Raw genomic sequence first — 19935 nt, 5'->3', positions numbered from 1 at the left:
GCTCGCCTCACTACCAAGTTCACCTGTGGGCTCCATGCCCACCCCAAGGGAAAGGACCCTACCTGGGGGGTTCAGTGATTGAAACCACCTAAAGGTGATGGGAGCTGGTGTGTCTCCTATTGATGAACATTTGGTTGTTTCCAATATTTTACTATTAAAAACAATGCCTTAGTGAATATTCATATACATTTGTCACTTTCCCCATGGATGGTGTATCTGTGGGATAAATGCCTAAAGTTGATTTCAGGGACCAAAGCTCTGTCGACTTCACATGTGTCTGTGTATGTTAGCTATTCTCCCCCTCTCCCCCAAAACAACAGTGAAGTAGAGGCCATTAGCTCTTTAAACAGGTAAGTTTTTAGAGGAATGCTGTGGTTCTATTGGTTGTAAGCAACAGAAATCAATCTGGTTAGCTACATTTTTTAAAAGTGAGAGATTTATTGAAAGAATATTGAGGAAGGTCATGGAATCCATGAAATTGTTCAACCATGAGACCCAGGGAAGCCCAAGGAATGGGGCCATTCTGGAGACCTCAGTTATCCTCAGGTCCCCTCTGCCTTGGGCCTGATTCTGCTGCAGGGGCCCCCTGGCTTTGTGCATCTCAGCTCAGAACTCTTAATTACCAGGCGATTGGCCTGGTTAGGTCAGGAGCTGCCCCTGAATTAGTTAGCAATGGGGAGTGGCTCCTATTGGGCAGGCCAGGCTGAGGGGACCCACCCCATGCAGCCAGAGATGGAGCTGAAGTTGTGAGCTGGGCAGCCACTGCCAGGGGGTGTGGTTCTGCAATAAGAAAATAGCAATTCTAAATCAGCTGACTGTGCTAAATTTGTACAACAGTGCACAGTTGGTTGCTCAGTGCTGGTGTGGGGCATTTCTTTAAAAGTCTTGTGTTTATCACATCTTTAAATAACAAAGAGGTGATTTGCATGAGTTCATGAGAGTGAATGATATTGAGAATATCATGCTAAGTGAAATAAGTCAGATGGAAAAAGTCAAGAACCATATGTTTTCACTTATATGTGGGATATAAAACTGCAAGCAATAAATGAACAAACAAGACAGACAAACAAAAACTCACAGACAACGGTATGGTGGTTACCAGAGGGAAAGGGGGTGGAGGGGAGGTAGAAGAAGATAAAGGGGGTCAAATATATGGTGAAGGAAGGGGACTTGACCTTGGGTGGTGAACACACAGTGCGATATGCTGATTGTACACTGGGACCTATATAATTTTATTAACCAGTGTCACCCCAATAAATTTAATAAAACTTTTAAGAAAAAGTGAATGGTGACTATGGAGACTGCATTTCCTGATGAGCAAATCTGACCAGACTGTTGTGTTGTTTTAAGGTGAGAAGAAGTAGCTCTCCATTCGCTGGCATTAGTTGTTTGACAAGAAGCATGCTGCCATGGAGAAAGTCAAAAGTGAGTGAACCAAAAGGGGCCCTCCCTTCTGGGGACAGCAGCGTAAGGAGGCCTGAGACTGGAGCCCAGGTTGACCCATCACTGTAAAAGCTCTTCTGACAACTGACCTGTTTCTTCCCCAGCCCCTGGCTTCTCCAGGATGGAGAAACAGGTTAGAGAAGGTGGTAGGTGGATTGTGAAGATGGCCACAGTTCTTCACTCTTCCCCCGAATATCCTCACCCTCTGCAATGTGATCTTGTAGCTCCTTTTGTCAACAACTGAAGTCTATTTCCTCTTCCCTTTGGCTAGATGTATGACTTGATTCAGTCATTAAATGACTGAATCAAAGCCAGGTGACCCCCAATTATATGAGGGACCCAGGCAAGATTAACAGCACTGCTGACTCAACACACTCTGACCACAGACACATGAGTGAATCCAGCCAAGACCAGAAGAAGCACCCAACTAACCCAGAGATTACCAATATGTGCTTATTGTTTCATGCCACTGAGTATGGTGGTGGTTTGTTATGCAGCAGTAGCTAACCAATATAGGGACCCAGCTCAGCCAGGCCTGGGATTCAGAGAGAGCAGCTGACATGCACTCACTGTCACCATTCTTGGGCACACAGCATCAGTTAAGGGTGTGTTCTTTCCCAACACCCACATTTCGTCCCTATGCACTGTACTCTAATACACTGGCTCCTGTTTAAATGCCCTGGGGGATATCATTGGACCAAGCCCTAGGCAAGACTGGGATCTAAACTGCCTCTCCTTTAGAGCCTCCTAGACCAATGAATTCATTCCACACCAGATGGAAATATTTTTAGGTGAGGCTTTCAAGCAATAAATAACAACTGAAATATGTTGAATAAACTTATACCCCGCTCAGCTTCAGGAATTCAGAATTTGTATTTATACAAATCTGTGGATGGCTTTTGAAAGTATGACTTCATTTCCACTGGGCAGCTCTCCTGTCTTTAAAATGTGCAACTCCTTGAAGGTCACAGAGGTAAAGATGAGGTCTCCAGCTGTCATTTGCCATATCTACACATCCAGATGGCGCCAAATCACTGTTTCCTCCAGCCAATCAGCTCTGTCTTTGTTTCCTCCTTCAGTTTCAAGTTCAGAATGATCAGGTACCTTGTCATCTCAATAGAGAACCATCTTATGAATTCTGGGAGAAGAGTAGGGTTGGTTCAAGCTGGGTTCTCAGAGCCCCTTCATTCCAAAGAAGTGTTTGTTCTGAGAAAGCTGTTTTCTAAATCTTTCTCATAGCCTAGACACTCACCTGCATTCAATTGTACCGGGCACATACAACATGCAAACACCTTAAGGAATTTACAAATGGGATATAGAGGGAAGTAAACAAGCAACTGGTTTGGAGAGAGAAGTGCTGAGATGAAGGAAGTCCTGGGTACAGTGGGAATGCAGTGGGGTGGCCTATAATCCAGCCTTCATGGGTGTGGGTAATGGAGGTGAAGAAAGTCTTCCTGGAAGAAGCGATGTCTACACAGATAGAAAGTTAATTAGTAGGAGTTAAATAGACAGGAAGACAGGGGAAAGAACAGCCTAGGGAGAGGAAGAGTTTGAGCAAACGTCCAGCAGCCTCTGACATTAAGGCCCTTTTAGGGGACAGTGTCAGAATGTAGTTTCCAGAAAGAATGTGGTGAGAGATGATGCTGGAATCCTAGGTGAAAACTAGACCAAGGGGGCCCTTGCAAGGCTCACTAAGGAATATGGATTCTATCTTGGGGACCGTTGGGAAGATCTTTGATCTGTGCTTTAGAAAAATCAAAGAGGCTGCAGAAAGGAGAGGGGTTTGAGGGAGCCCCACTGGGAGCTATTAGGGAGCATCAGAAATGCCCAGTCCTCACCTCCTTATGTGTCACCTCTCCTGAGATGTTTGAGTAAGAGCCGAAGGTGAAAAGGCAGCAAAAGTGGGTACTTGCCACGTGTGTCAACCCAGAGGGGGTCATTTTGGATCTGGACATCTGCCTTAAGTAATCAGACTGACTCAGTAATAGTAGTAATGGGCATGATACAATATTTCTAAGCTCACTGCCACATCACATGTAGCAAAATTCAACAGTCATTTGTGGTTCTTCAGACTAACTCCAAATTTTGGGTTTTAATCACCGTATCTAAAAGTTTCGTTGGAAAAATGGACTCATGATGACAAAGAAAGGAATGTATTGCTTCACCAATAGATTTTATTAGCAATAAGATTCAGTGGCCAGATGTCAGCAGGCTCCTAACATGGAGTGAGAGTGAGCAGAACATCTTCCCTCACAGTTGCTTGACTACAGAAGTTGAATCTGTGGAGAGAAAACAATGAAAAGTCAGCTCCTTGTGGCCCACAGTCAGTGTGTTGAGCATGAGGCCAAGCGCTGCTCTCCCCTCCACCTGAGTGAGGGGCACACGTGTGCCTGAGACCAGACACTGGCAGAGGGAACACCTCTCTTCCGTGTAAAGGACTAGGTTCTCCTTTCCAATCTGTTTTATAGCTGTGCAGCAGTAGAGAGAGGAGGTGTCATTGGACACCTCAAAGGACAAGGAAGACTCATTTGTCACATTCTGGAAGCACCTATTAGACACCTGGCACATTGTCAACCAACACACCTGAGGAAGAGTAAAGTCAACAGCGTGATAAGAAATCAGCCAAAGTAAAAATTCCGAGGCCCTGGTGTTCCATTGGCTAGACATTCTTATTTTAGTTCAGAAACTCAACTGAAATGACTAATTGTGCTCATTAAGACTGAACAATACTTAGGATGCTTTGGGGCTAATTTTCTTTAATATATAAGCATATGTAAGTTTCTTGGCACATGAAAGTCCTCAGAAAATGCTCTTTTCTCTTCGTCTTCATTTCCTTCCCTGTGGTATGATGGCTGGCAACTCACAAATGGCAAATTAAAGCTTAAAAAACTAATATTGATAAGGGACACAGGAAATGAAGGGCACATAATAACTATATATGAGTAAGGGTGGACTGAATTTGTTTTGTAGCAGTTAAGAATTTATTGGAGTCAAATTTCCTGTATATGAATTCTGGCACTAAGCCTTCATTTAATTATCTATAAAATGGGATATTAATGGTAACTACCTCCCATCACCACAATCAAGAGAGTAAGCATATCTATCACCCCCAAATTTTCCTCCTGCTCCTTTGTCATCTTTCCTTCCTATCTTTTTTCTTCTTCCCCCCTCCCCAGGCAACCGCTGATCTGCTGTCACTTTGGACTCATTTGAATTGTACAGAATTTTGTATGATTTGAAATAAAAATGTGTGCACTCTTTTGTCTTTTCCAACTGGTACATTTCCCTCTTCCTGAAGAACTTCCGTTAACACTTCTCATGCTGGTGATAAATTCTTTCAGCTTTGGTATATCTGAAAAGTTTTTATTCCATCTTTATCTTTGAAAGATATTTTTGTGGGTATAGAATTCTAGGTTACCAGTTTTTTCCTTTCAGTACTTTCAAGATGTTGTTTCACTGTCTTCTCACTTGCATTTCTGATGAGATATTTGCTGTAATTATTAGCCTTATTTCTCTGTATGTAATGTATAGTTTTCTCCTGGCTACTTTTAAGATTTCCTCTTTATAACTAGTTTTGAGTAATTTGATTTTGATGTATGTTGGTAAGTTTTCTTCATGTTTCTTGTTATATCACTTGGATCTGTTAGTTTATAGTTTTCCTCAAGTTTGAAAAATTTGGAGCTGTTATTTCTTCAAATATACTTTCTGTCTGGAACAATTGTAAGGCTTCACCTTATTTGTTTCTTGCCTCTCAGGGATCATTTTCCTTTGTTGCCTGATGTTCAGTGTCTAGAAACTGTTATTTTATTTTTTTCTCTGAATTTTTGGTTGTTGTAGTTGGGAAGGTAAATTCAGTCACTGTTACTCCATTTTTGCCAGAAGCGAAAGGCCCCTCCTTGGGCTTTTATGGGACTGAATGACTTGATGACAAAAGAAGCATAATACTGGGCCTCAGAATTTGGCTTTATATGCAAATCACTGGGCTAATGTTGGTTTTGTGATGATTATCATTATCATCAGCTCATTTTTTTCTGGTGGTTCACCAATGGTAAATATCCTTTGGCTCACAGACACTTTAGTCTTGGTTAGAACTAAAGGTTGGCCTTTGTCTTCAGTAAGATCCAGAATAGCCTTTTTATATTCCTTGATAGGTTAAGTGTTTTCCCGATAATTTAAGTGGCAATTTGGTGAACCCAGGACATTTGGGGAAGATGCACATATTAAGTATACACATAGCACAAGGCACAGCAGCTAAATGAAACTATTCTTCTCACCTTAGATTATGACACAACACTCATCTACAAATCTATCCAAGCTGTTTTCCTAGAGTCCTACACTTTCTCCTAAAGAAACAAAAGGTATCAGGAAGCCGCTGTGGGTGGGAAGTGGGAGAACCATTGCAGGGGATTTACCTTAAAGCCAACTTCCAGTGGGAATAAAACTATAAACATGATTCAGCACTTCAAATCTCTTTGGATTTTTAATACTTACGTTTTTCCATCGTTTCTTTCCACTGTGATCTGGGATGCTCCCACTTTGGGAAGAGTTGGGTTGATTATATTGTTATACCAAACAAATTTAACCATCTGCAAATTCCCAACATCCACATCTGAGTCAAATTCATTGGAAAGAATACCTTCTGGTCGGAGAACGCCCCTTGGGAATTAAAAAGTTAATAAAAACATACATGAATATACATAAATATACATATATACATATATATATATGCCTAGTATGATAACAGTACATTTGTCATTCTAATGTATTAAATAAGAGCAGACAGGTACGTGAAGTCAGTGGTAGCTTGTCTGCCATCAATAACTCACATTACTTTAAAGTCATTCTTACTTTAATAAAACTTCAAACATGTTTTAGTCATAATCCTCCCATAATTTAATAAGTGATGACATCATTATATCATCTTTTCTCAATTGTTTTGTGGACAGAATAATTATTTACTGATAATACCACTCATCAAAGTAAACATCAGGGGTTTTCTCAGAAAATAGCAGAGAAAAAAAATAGAAACAAAATTATAGAATGTATTAAGGTGCCCGGGTGAAACAATCTCTTCTTTTTGATGATATGTGGCAGTGCATAAGCTCCGATCATAACCGATAAACTCTAACATCCATAACATACACAGACTGTGCGAGGCATCCCAACACTTAAGAAGCTTAAGAGTTATGTTTTACTCACTTGAAAATTTCGTACTGCTTAGAGTTTCCTCTGTCTCCAAACAAAGAAACCAGCACGTGTCCTCTAACTTTCTTTCCAGACAGAGTGACAGTTACCTTATACCTCCAACCTGCAAGGAGGGGGGGGGGGATTTGCAAAGTGTCAGCTTGCAGTGAAGACACACTGAAAACAGGTTAACTTGAATTCCACGACTGCTAAATTCTGAATAACATGTATGGTATTGATAGTTCTAATAGCCATAAACGTTCCTTTATCTAAATGTTCATAGGACAGGCACTGGGGGAGGGGAAGAGCATGGAATCTCTCCAAAGTCAATAGATTTCAAGACAGAGGAAAAGGTAATATATTTTGGTTTCAATTTTTTAACCTAACACTTTGTTCTTAAATATTAAAAGAACTTTATGTTAAAACATAGTAGAAAATAGTAGACTATGACATTCTCATCAGTTTAATTCATTTTCATAGATCACATTTTAGAGCACTGTCATCTTTTCATCTAAATGATCTACATTTATTTTTAAAATTCTACAACTCAACTTTTCATTGCCATTGGAAATGTATGAGTTTGTGGTAGCCGATTGATGGTACCAGTCAATAGTAAACTAGCGTTTTTTCCCCATTTTGAACTCTCCTGGAGTATTGGGGGTGGGATAAAATTTGGGTTTAGTTTTTATAATGCAGCGAGCCTCACTGGTTCCCAACCAAAGATTTGTCTTCTTCTGTTAGCTAGAAGAGAAACCTGGAGCCTGTCCCCATGCTCCACCACGCAGGCACCCTTAATTCCCAGCACCCACGGGGTCTGCCACCCTAAATACCCCTTGAATCTGTCCATTCCTCTCCATCCCCACAGCCTGGCCATCTCTCTCCTCGATTGCTTTTCTCTTTATATAAAACTTCAGAATTCTGCTCACTGAAATGTGGACTGACTCTGAAGAGGCTGGAAAGAAGCAGCCTCCTGAATTCAGCACCAGGATCAAATGTGAATTTTGGTTTCATCCATAGTTCAGCCCCTAAACCCTGTTCTACCATCCAAATTAGCTGAGCGCAGCATCTGAGTAGTTCTCCACACTGGGGAGGGGGGTTTAAAACTTCTGCACAGAAAAAGCAATTTCATGCGTTCTCACTGGGCATGCTGAGTCACAGCATTAAGAATCTAAGGCAAATCAGATGGAGACTTACGGGCAAAACTGCTGGCATCACCGGTGTTTAGATAAAACGTCTGGCCTATTCCCTTTGTTTTGTCGGGAAATCTGTCAGCGTAATGGCCCATCTGTGGGCAGCCTTCGCTGGGACAGGGGAAGCACTTGTTCTAGGGGAAATAAAGGAGATGAATGAAGCAGTGAATTCTTATAACAGGGCATCATCTTTTTCTCATGTGTTGTTACAATTCAAATATTCTAAAGCCAATTCTGTTCTGATGGTAAAAGGGGATTGAAGTGTCTCAGCAAAGGTTAAAATGCACCTTGTTATTTACGGTGATGAATCAGCAACTTCGCTGTGAATTAACACAGTACTACAAAACTCTGAAAAGCACACAAATGGGAACTTGGGTCTATATTTATATCTACATAGTTCAGTCTTTTCCCTCTTGCCCCGGTTGCCCCAACACATCCATCCGCCTGCAGGTGGTTAGAATTTATTTTAGAAAAGTTTGCCAGAGACAGAGCAGGAGGTGAAAATCAGTTTTTGATCAGCAAAATAGGACCCAGGAGGAGTACAACAGCCTCAAAAGACAGCTTTTCCTCAATCCCTTTAACTCCCACTTAGCATAGCAAAGTCTAAAGAATCCAGATCTCAGAGCCCTCTGGGTGTGGAGAGAAAATGGCCCAGATTGGCTGTTAAGGATCAGCCATAAGGTTGGGTCTAGGGAAGATGGATAGCGTGTAGGAACCGGGGCCGAGGAACTGTGGGAAGAAGAGAGGGGAAGGGAGGAACAGAGTGGGACAGACAGACAGCAGTTTCCACGATGGAAGGCAAGGCTGCTCGTCTCCAGGGTCAATGGACCAGGCAGGGGCTGGGCGGAGCAGAGGGCCTGCACCCAGTAGAAGCGAGGGGAGCCTGAGCCTGAGCCTGAGCCTGCAGGAGGAATGGCCCAAGCTCTCTGAGGGCATCGCCGGAGCCAGGGGAGCAGATGCCCCCAGACTCCAGCAGCAGACATTCGCTGGGGCCCATCAAGAAGGCAGAGCCCCAAGCTCCCCCTCCGCCCAACCCATGCTCACCACCACCACCACCACCACCACCCTAACCGCTTGGCCCAGTGCCGGCTGGGAGAGAAAGGCTGAGAAATCTGCAAGACGGACAATGTTTTTCTTATAAAAGTGTGTGAGCGTCAGCTAAAAGGACTGATTCTATTACTGAGTCAGACTGAGTTTTAACTGGATGAAGCCTAAAGCTTCTGCTTGGTTGTTTCCCCCATCACCTACGGACCGGGGATTTGGGAAGACAAAAATAAAGTTAGACCAAAGAAGGGGGGTTGTTTTGGTTGTGAATGTGAGCTGTACTGTGAACAGAGCAGGCACACAACTCCCCCAAACACGCGTGCACAAAATAACCCCCCCTTGTTGACCACTAATTATTATATTTTAGGTTCTGGGTTAAGCAATTGACATTTGTCATCTCATTAAACCCTCCCACCAAACGTATGAAATCTACCATTTTTACATTTAGAAATGAAGAAACTGCCTCAGAGAAGTTAGCCCCAAGCTATTCAGCACTTTAAAGGTGAACCCAGATTCATATCATCTCTCTTCATCACTAAGGCACATCTCCTTGGTCATTATGACTTACCTGGCATGTTACTTGAAATTTTATTTATTAAATGACATAAGCTATACATTTTTATTTGAAAAAAATTATAGTGAAAGGTAAGGCGATTAAAAACAAACAGGCCACAGATAAGTCATACTCAAGATCACTCTGAAAGAGCATAAGGTACAGAGATATCTGGAGAACACCAAACAAGATGAAAACTTGGGAAAAAATCTTGGCAATTATGCGATTGCACAGAAATATACACACACCCACTATTATATAGTTTTATAATGTCAACGTTTAAGGCAAATTTTCCATGTTCATCAGCATCCTGTAGCCACAGCTCAGATTTCCATAGGCTATTTTTTTTAACCTAGAATTATTTCCAAAACAAGATTAAACATTTACCTGACATGTGCAGAAGTGAGACAACAAGGCAGATATGAGACATTTCAGTAGACAAGCTCATTTCTCGAAAGTTCTCAGTACCTTATCACTATTAAATGAAATCCATATGACTAAACGTTTATATAATGTGGCAGTCACATAGTGACCCCCACTGAATGCATGTTATGGGCCGTAAACCACACCAGCCATGAGAAAGGATGGCCACAAAAGTCTTTAGGGTCAAGGTGGCGTCTACTTACTGCAGTGAAAGAACTGTAAGAGGTACAGGGGAATCCGGTAAAGCCATCAGGGTTGAGGATGCTGTCAGAGTAATACTTGTAGCTTCTCAGGTGATTACAGGCAAAAAAGTCACGAGAGCCTTTGAAATCAGACATGATTCCGCATCAGTGACAGACTTGAGTTTTCCAAGTTAACATCATGATCAGAATATAGTTAAGTTATTGAGTAGATTTTCTAATTAGTGTGAACTCATAGTAGTCACAAGACAAAATCATTTATGAACTGCATTTGTGGTTCATGATGAAATTAGAAGTTAAGTACTATATAAGATGAGAATAATTATATCATAGCTAATGGGAAATAGCATTATTTTGGAAATAGAAAAATAGATCCTTTTTTGAAATGGAAAATAACTTTAGAAGGAAAAGATTGGTCTATATACAGGGTGTCTCCCCCCAAAATGTATACACACTTTGGCTTCCATTATTAATTCCAATGGGTGAAATCTGAAAAGAAAGCCACATCAATTGAGCTGTCAGCTGTTAAAGTGTGTATACATTCTTTGGGGGGACATCTTGTAGATATAAGTATAACTTAGCAATGAATTTTCTGAATTCAGTCCTTGGAAAGTTGACTACAAATACGTTTTCTTTCTTAGAGTCTCCTCATGCTACGTCCCCCAATGAAAAGCCCATATCATGGGGATACAATGAAAAGTCCTTTGTTATAAAAATATGAGGCTTGTACAATGCCAAAATATTTAGCAAGTTTAGCAAAACAAAACACAAACTGTCCCCCGAGAAGAACCTCTCATGCACCCAATGGTTTTACCTTCCCAGATGCCCTCAATGTCAACAATCTGAGAGAGAATGTTCTTCTGACACCCGGGCATTTCTATCCCTCCATTTGGAAAGAAATCCAGGTGTCCCGCAGTTTGGCTCATTCCAAACCCTGAGGAATTTAAAAATATGGAAAAAAAAGATGATGTCACTGTATGGACCGGAAGCCCTCTAAAATGCTCTAATGGATAGATTTATAAGCCACCCTAGGAGGGCGAATTGAGGGACTCACCCATGTTGGGGACGATGGGGGCAGCGTCCGTGTGAATTACATCCACAAATTGGGCATCGCTGGCGTCCAGTCGGACTAACTCGGGTGTCCCCTCAAAGCAAGGTTCGGCTGGGTCCAAACCTAAGGAAGCGAGAGGTGTCACGTTAACATCCAGCGGCGCACCTGGGCCTGGGCCTGTACTCCAGTCACAGGCCTGAGCGCCACCATTGGGGGGCATCGGGGGCTGTGCATGAGCGTTCAGCCAGTTCCTTCCGACCTTACCATTTTCTGAAGGGAAATCTGTATCTAATTTACTATTCACATTAAAGTGAATTTTCCTCAAACCGTGGAATTTTGCTTTACTTGTGGATACTTAAGTCACTGGGACAATCCTTATAGCAGCAGCTATAAGGAAAAAGCCAGGCTCTGGGAAACACTGGGCTCCTAAAAGCTGCTCAGGCTAAGGGAGTCCCCACTATCCTCTGACCTCCCATGAGGGCAAGGACCTTGGCTTTCACGGTCACCAGGACCGCAGGCTCACACAGTGCCTGGCTGGCTAGAATCTCGTAAGCATTTGCAGACTATGGGAAAGAACATTTTCTCCAGCTAATTAATGATGGGCATTCGCGATGCTTCCACCAATCCAAACGTAACCAACTTGTCCAAAGTATTAAAAAGAAAATCAGACTAGGAGGCTAGAGTGGGAAAGTGGCCATTTCCTGAAAGAGTCATTTCTCAGAGGCAGGATAGCAAAGTCTTTCTTATAAACTTACAGGGTTGCTGTAGGACCTGAGTATCCAACATGGGACCCCACTGGCCAAATGTGAGCAGTCTGAGATTTGTAAAATAATATATTTTATCTAATTAGCAGCATGCAGAACTGGCAGCCCAGGGCCTCGTGACCACCTGCCCCCCACTCGGCTCTTGGGTTGTGCTTGATGAAAATTGGGCTAATTATCAATTGCTATTGAAGCAGAATAAAATTAATTATACTTTTTTGAGCTCTTTGGGTTTAATTCTATTTATTATTTACTCTATTATTTATGCTGTTTATCCTGTTCATAAAACTTGTCCTTTTTTGGTGAATGCTTGAAAAAGGGACAATAGATATGACTAAGACCTCTAGATGTTTTTAATTCACATTTTAGTCACGTGCAATATTTATATGTGAAACGCGGCTCTGCAGGCCGAAGATTGGTATCAATTAAAAATTCACAAGGGCTCAGCAGACACCCGTTTCGGATCATGCTGCTCAATTCAGAAAATGTGGAAGCCTGTGTCCTAAGGTAAGAAGCAGGCTGTACAAATTTCCACCTCTGCAGACACCGCGTGGTTTGGTTTTGGAGCTTTTGCTGTTCCGACCAACCTGTGATGCGCGCGACGGTCCCGTTGGTCCTCCTGCCGGCCTCCCCGGCGGCGTGGGAGCCCAGGCTGTGGCCGATGATGTGGACGTTGGAAGGCGAGTACCCGAAGGCCGACTGCGGGGGAGAGGCTGTGTTTCCCAGGACTGCGAGTTCCCGGGAAACGTCCTCCCCCCTCAAAGCAATTAATTTTTAGAAATGTTTTCCATTATAATAGAAAATGGTGATGGCCTTAGCATTTAAACTGGTAGAAGTAGGGCTCTCTTTGTTGTTTCATGATGTAGAGAGACCCTTTGATGGATGCGAGGAATTGTTACCCAGAGGGAGTAAAGTAAGTACTTGGATTAGAAAATAATAATGAAGGCAATTAGTTAGGCATGTTCAACTTTCACAGTTTCTCCGTTTTTAGTTAATAAATAAGGTTAGCGTGTTATCATTGTGTTTCTCTTAAAAAATAAAAAAACTAGTTTAATCTTGAGGCTGATATTATCATGTCAACTTGGTTTAATAATTTGGTAAAATTAAAAGAAATGCTGCGGAATTCAATAGAAACAATCTACCTGGTTGCTTGAATAATATCACATTTAAGAAAAACTAGCTTATTGACCTCAATAGGGATATTGATGCAGCCCAGAGCTGGATTTTTTTTTTTTGCATTTGTTTTCCAACCAAGGGGAAAGTCAATCTCAGCAGGGAAATGTCATTAGCTGTTATCATACCTACAGCATTTTTTTGTTGCTCTTTGGGAGAGAATCCAGAGAGCAATGTGCGCGGGCTTTTGCACACGAAGTTACCTGAAGGACTTCAATGAAGTACGCCACTTCCGCCCCCACGATCCTGATGTTCTGGGAGGCCTGCGTGTACCCCGTTCGGGAGCCACTTTTCCAATCCACACAAATGCAGTTCACGCTTTCCACCTTAAACAGGTTCTGGTGGGAGAGGCACAATAAATGGGTAAGCGATTCAGAATCTTTATTAATTCCCAATGAGTGCATTTGAGGACTAGGATTTTCAATATCACGCTGGCTTTTAACCCCAACGCAATGAACAATCTTCTTGTCTGTTATGGATATGGATTCCCTTTTAAAGTTTAACATTGACTCCAAATGGGAGGTTTGGCCATAATGGGAACTGGGTTCTTGAGACTTTTACTATAACAGCTACACAGACACCTGTTTCAGGGGAAAATATGTAAAATGTGGTATAGTGGGCTGCCTCATTAGAGCTTCATAATGTCCTAAGACTACATCGTCCCTAGGACATTGCCTGGCTTGTTCACTGCTGTATCCTCAGTGCCCTGAACAGCTCCTGGCGCATAGTAGGTGCTCAATAAATGTTGAATGAATGAATAAATGAAAGACTATGTTGGGACTCCCTTAACTATTAATTATATTGAAGGTAAATGAGTAAGCTTTTCCATAATGGAAAAACTAATCAAAGCTTTTAGACAAATGCTTTTTTTTGGTATATTACTGGAGTTATTTCACATAAAAGCAAAATCTACTGGATACCTACTGGAAGCTTTGTTTGATGGGGTCTAGGATAGTTTCATGAATGTTACATCTGGCAGGAATTTTGTTTGTTTGAGTGTGTGCTTATCAATATTCCCACCATTTTTTTCCAAGAAGAATTTGAGAAGAATGAAGCAACCTTAGAAACCATCTCCAACTTTATCATTTTACTGATAGAAAAATTCAGAGAGGGAAAACAATGTGCTAATGTCATGGACAGAGTCAGGCTAGAATCTAGGACCTTTAACCTTGGAGTTGAATCCACTTTTCTCCATCGGGGTACAGCAACGTCATCAAAGATGAACCAAAGGCAAGAAAAACACACCTGCTTTTGAGATCTCAGAAATAAATCATATACACCTATCTAAAGGTCTACATTCCTATGAGCTGAGAATCACTTAGTTTTTTCATCACTTTTCTATAGAAATTTATTACCCGCCCCCCCATAATCATCAACTTTAAGTTATTTTAGAAGATACATTATGGTTTTACCGATTATTTCTAAACTTGTGATGTGAATTAGCCTATTCCTTTTGGCTGTCTTCAGGATCAGCAGAAACTGGAATTGTCTCAAGTCAGCCTTTGGCTTGAGTCAGAGACAGGTCTGAAATTAAACGGCATTATAAGGACCTTTGTGTCTTTTCCCTTGAGACCGCTGAAGAAGTGACTGCCCCTCTGTAACGGCTGGCCCCAGGAGCTTGGTGAGTAAATGAATCAATGGTAATGTTCCTTGGGCAGTTGCCTAGCAGTTCCCGGGAAACTTTGTTCTGTTTCATTTCCTGCCTTTTTTAATTCTTCATTATCACAGGGCACATAGCCAAGGACAAATGAAAGAAAATAGGACCACTGCTACGGTGGAAACAACAGAAGCTGGAAATGAAAACCTACAAGCTTGCCTAGATATGGCTACCACAGGAAACCACAGAGTAGCAAGTGAAAAATCAAAGGAAAATCATTCTTTTGGGCAAAATGAGTTATATTAGCTCTTCATAAAGAAATGAAAACCTATTAAAAAAAACGAAAAGCTATTGAAAATGCAACCCATGTTGTATCAATATGGCAACATGTGTTGCTAAATTTTAAAATATTTCTGTGTTCCTTACTGAATAACTACTACCCAGAACCTCCAAATGCCTGCCAACCTAACTGCCCTGACGGTGCCAGGCCCTCCCACCCCTCTACCTCCTGAACATTCCCTGGGCACCCCAGGCCCAGCGGGATCAGAGGCTCCTCCAGTGTCACCATGGCCAACATTTGCCCTGATTGGTCGGGGCTGTGCCTTCCCCCTGGTTAATGACCCCTGAAGAGATGACCTCGCCTCACCTTGCACATATTGGACAGCCAGTTTTCTTCTCCCTTGTCTATGAATCCATGAATAATGAAGCGGGTTTTCCTATCCATTTTGAAATTGGAGGACCCGATAGTTGATGGATCTGCAACAAGTTCCTATTTGGGGGAGAAAAGCATTGAATGTGGAGTTTCTTCCAGACTCCAGTAGAACTGTCTGTACGTGGAGGGAGGCATAGGGGGAGGAGACCGCCCGGGTTGGGGGCCTTGCGGGCAACGGTCCTCTCATTTCAGCCAAGCTGCCTGCAGGCGCCACCCCGACACTCCTCTCCAGGTTCACAGCATCTTTGCAGTTGCTCAGCTTACGACGGTACGTCTGCTATAATATTGCAGGTAAGGGCCTCACCTCCACGCGATGAAAGGGTTTGTGTGTGTCTGTCTATATTTTATACACATAAAATATGTTGGAAGAGCCCGGCCGGAGCGGCTCGGTGGGTTGGAGCATTGTCTCCTGCATTCAAAGGTTGCTGGTTCGATTCCCAGGTGGGCGGCTATGGGAGGCAACTGGCTAATGTTTCTTTCTCATATAGATGTCCCCCACCCTCTCTCTCCCTCTCTCTCTTTATCTCTCTCTTCCTCTCTCTAAGCACATCCTCAGGTGAAGATTTAAAAAAATATGTAGGAAGAGTATATATAATATTGAGAGATTATATATATAAGTATACATATATCCATATTTAAATTATTTATTAAATGGTACCATAGAGGTAGGATATGAACAATATCAAGGTACTAGACCTCCTATAATGAAGGTTACATAAAATAATACTTAAGCTCACAGTTCTAAAAGTCTACAAAGATGTAAATTCCACTGACTTATTCCTTTTAGAAGACTTAATATTCAGTATCCTCATGATATAAAACAGTTGAAACTTAGTTCTAAAGGCAATGAGCCCTCTTACCTGAAAGGAGTCGGGGTTCTCGTTGGTGTACAGGAGGAAGCGGGTGTTGACCTCTTTGGGGCCCCAGGGCAACATTTTCAGGGGCCTTTCCACAATTCCTGCCCAGGGGGCATCGTCGCTGAAGCAGCCAAGCCTTTGGAAGCAGATTTCTTTCCCTGCAATCACCCAGAAGGGTTTCGAGGATATTAGTTTAAGCAGAATGCTCTTTTTAATGGTCTCTCTGGAAAAATATGAGTTCAATGATATTTTGTGGCATATATTCTTCCTCTCTACCCCCAAACGTCTTCCTATCTACACGTTCACAAAACGGCATCAACAGACTACATCCGAGCTCAAGGCAGGCTGCTGCTTCTCATTTCAACCGCGTGGGACCACCTCACTCCCTTGGCCTCTCTGTGCAGACCTGTGCGGGGTCCCATTTGGCCTCTCAACTCAGACGTCTTTCTCCAGCCATTGGTGCCCAAGAGAGAAGCAGCTTTGTGTCCCCGGGCCTTGGAGAGGAGGTGGGTATCTCAACTCTAGGCTTTGGGCTTTGGATGAGAACTCATTTCATGCAAGGGCCAAAACTTTATATCTCCAAATGGCTGAATATTTAGGTCCCTCACCTATGTTAAAAGGGCACCCTGGCTTCCCTTCATGAAGAGCCTGCTCACAAATAATCAAACAGAAAATCCATGGTTGCACTCCACTCGAGGCTTAAATGTTTCCCCGTAAAAGAACAACACAAGGAAGGGTCCTGAGCAGGAAAAGCCTAGAGCACCAGGGGGAGGAGGGGCTGCTGGGGGCGCTGCGTTCTTGAGGTCTTACTACGTGCCAGGTGCTGGGCGAGATGATTCACACGACTATGTTCCCTAAGTCTCACGGGCCTGTGGGAGGCGTGGGCGCATATGCCCCGGGAGGCTGAGGATTTTCAAGGGAATACATTTGTGGCTGGTGGAACCAGGGTTCAAACCCCACGTGACACCAAGCTAGGGTTGCTGAATTAAGTAAATAAAAATACAAGTTAGAGTATCATGTAAACAATGGGTATTTTTTTTAGAGAAAACTATCACATCGTTGCTGTTCATCTGAAATTCCAACTCTACTGGGCGTCTTAGCTCTTGTGTGGCAGCCTCTCTCCGGGTGCCCCTCGCTCCCCACACACCGTGATTGCTCTGCTCGCACTCCCCGGGCCTTGAACACATGTCGCAGCCCTTCTGGAAAGCTCTGCGCTCCATATGCATATGTTTACTTACCTACTGCTGTGCCCAGCAGCAGCGAAACTGTCCAGAGGAGAAGCATCTAAACAAAGTTAAAAACATGAGTGAATCTGGCTTCATTCGTTTTCAAAAAAATGGCATAATTCAAGTCGGGCTAGACCTTGGGGGGGAAATGGGTAAACACTCCTAAACCGAGCCTGGAAGATGTGTCCCCCACTCACTCACCGTGGCAGTTCCGTGGGGCCCCGCACAGCTGGCCAGCGCCCGGAGGCCCTTTTATAGGTGAAGCTTATCTCCCCGAGCGGCCCAAGGGTGCGATCCCAACTGTAATCATAAACAAACCGAAGCTGATAGAGCAGGCCCAGTTTCCCGCGGGCCTGTGGGAGGTGGGAGAAGGGCAGATAGGCTCAGCTCTCCCCCCTCTGATTGCGGGGCTCAGGAGCCCCGACGTTCCGCGGTGGCCCGGCTCCCGGGCGGCCTCTCCTGAGACCTGCAGCCCTGGGCGCCGCCCCGCGCGCGTGTGAAACTGGGCTGTTTTCACAGGTTGGACGGCAGCGCTCTTGAAAACAAACACCAAAGCGGGCCCGGCCGCTTTCCTTTAACCTTGCCTCACCCCCACAGAAAGAGGCAATTCTTCAAGGGACTTCATTCCTCTTAGGGAAGCACTTGGTATTTCAGTTTAACAGCCCATGGAACTAGTTTATTTCTCAACGATAACATGGAATAAATGAACTGACAAAAGGAACTGAAGATACTTCTAAGAGGGTAGAGGTGAAATCAGCGACCCCACCGCCGAAGGAAATTACGAGTGAGGGAGAAAAATGAAGTTCGGCTTGGAAGAAATGGTTTGGGGAAAATCGTCTGAACGAGAAGTATTTGATAGAAACGAGCGGGGATATTTTCAGTGGGAGACGGATGGCTTAAAATACATTTTTTAAAGATGGTAATGGGATACCATAAATTTAAGACACTGTCGCCATTTAGTCTGACAGCATTACAGATACAGATTCGGTCATGTGAAGTTGCCACATTTACAGGTCAAAAATGGTCAAATAATTCAGTTCCCTGACAAAGTTTACAGGTACAGAAAAAAGCCAATAAAATTACTTGTCCATGAGGAAAGTTCAAGAAAGTTGGGCAAGAGAAATGTTAAAATCAGGACAGAAGGGACAAGAAAGGAGTCCATGCATAGCACGTAGCAGCCGCTTAACGTATCCCTGTTGAGTGAATGAACAAATGGGGGAATGAAAATAAAAAGCAGTTTGTTTTGCATACTTGCTATAGTTTGAGCTGCCTGCCTATATAATCTCACAATAAAGAACTGGTTTGTCTGAAGCACTTTTTACTCAAAACAAGCAACCAAGCCAACAACCCCCCAAAAAGTGAGTTCACTTTTGGGTTTAATATGAAGTAAAATATATTCTGTGTGAATTATCAAATAATTCACACAAAATTTCTAAGTTGGCCTTTTAGATAGTACAAAATTTAATCCATAATTTGGGTGACCTTTGTTCAATAGAGGCTGTAGAATTAGGACCAAAAGTCACCAAATTCTGAGACAGAGACTAGAGCCCATGGGGAATCATTTTATAAACTAAAATAGGTTCAAATTTTAGAATGTTTTGGGAAGATTTAATTTCCAAAACTGTTAGAAAAGCAAAGAAGGGAATTGTACATAACCAGCAGTCTATCAGGTGTGCTCTGGATGAATGACTTCTAAATTCAATCTTGCTGAACCCTTTAGCTGTGTTGTAATATTTTATCAGTCCTATTGTTTCGTTTAGACCACTAATGAGCTATCTAGGGCTGTCTGTTTATAGAGTATGTGGCAGAGGTTGGTGGCCTCTTCTTATATGGAATAGAACTGGACCCTATTACCTAACCTCCCTTGCAGGGAGATGAACCACATGATCAACTTCTGGCCAATTAGCTGTCAGTGCATAGATGTGCACCAGTCCTAGTCCTGTTCATAAAAAGCCACACATGATCCTCACATGCCTTGCCTTCCGTGGCTTGATGCAGACAAGTACGGTGACCTTGAAGGCCATATGTTGAAGCTGTCAGAGCCACAAGATGGAAGGAGCCTGGGTTCCCTGCTTAGAGGAAAGCCAGTCATGAATCATGAAGACCAATTTGGAGCAAGAAATAAATTCCCATTGTTTTAAAGCACTGATATTTCAGAGTTATAGCAACTAGCATTACCTTAACCAATAGAGATTATTGTATTGTAGGATGATTTCTCCTACTTTTAAGAACAGTTCAGGTAACAAACATTGAATCCTTGGATATAAATTTTACCATGGGATCTGGATGGTACTTATGCATAACAGACTTCAACAGATTTTTTCTAATTCTTGGTTTTAAAAATGCCCTTTCCTGCCACCTCCCAAATTATAAAAATTAACTGCTCAATTCTTCATTCCATTTCTGTAGAACTTTAACGTTAGTGGGCATTTTCCAGTTCAGTCCTGGTAGTGACCATTGTTTCCACAAGTAATCTGAGGCCATATGATATACCTCAAGGCTTAGTGAAAACTTATCCAAC

General features: G+C 42.7%; 1 protein-coding gene across 1 annotated transcript; it reads right to left on the bottom strand.

The window, feature by feature from the left end:
* Positions 1 to 3658: 3658 nt before the first annotated feature.
* Positions 3659 to 17472, bottom strand: PNLIP (pancreatic lipase). Its single transcript, XM_016212115.2, has 12 exons — positions 17427 to 17472; positions 16192 to 16346; positions 15266 to 15388; positions 13226 to 13360; positions 12437 to 12548; positions 11092 to 11211; positions 10852 to 10971; positions 10041 to 10159; positions 7822 to 7951; positions 6643 to 6751; positions 5935 to 6099; positions 3659 to 3722 (listed from the first exon to the last, which is right to left on the bottom strand). Exons 1-12 carry the CDS (start codon positions 17470 to 17472, stop codon positions 3659 to 3661), a joined length of 1398 nt encoding a protein of 465 aa, XP_016067601.2.
* Between the last annotated feature and the right edge of the window lie 2463 nt (positions 17473 to 19935).

Source organism: Miniopterus natalensis, chromosome 14 (assembly GCF_054644295.1).
Source record: "Miniopterus natalensis isolate mMinNat1 chromosome 14, mMinNat1.hap1, whole genome shotgun sequence".
Taxonomy (NCBI): domain Eukaryota; kingdom Metazoa; phylum Chordata; class Mammalia; order Chiroptera; family Miniopteridae; genus Miniopterus; species Miniopterus natalensis.
The sequence above is the reverse complement of the archived record's forward strand: the minus strand, read 5'-3'. Positions and strand labels throughout refer to the sequence as shown.

Excerpts from the sequence above, each read along its gene's own strand:
- PNLIP (XM_016212115.2), bottom strand. The coding sequence starts at position 17,472 with ATGCTTCTCCTCTGGACAGTTTCGCTGCTGCTGGGCACAGCAGTAG. Across the intron at positions 15,389-16,191 it reads AGAACCCCGACTCCTTTCAG|GAACTTGTTGCAGATCCATC; the intron begins GTAAGAGGGCTC and ends TCCCCCAAATAG. Across the intron at positions 6,752-7,821 it reads TGATGCCAGCAGTTTTGCCC|GTTGGAGGTATAAGGTAACT; the intron begins GTAAGTCTCCAT and ends CCCTCCTTGCAG.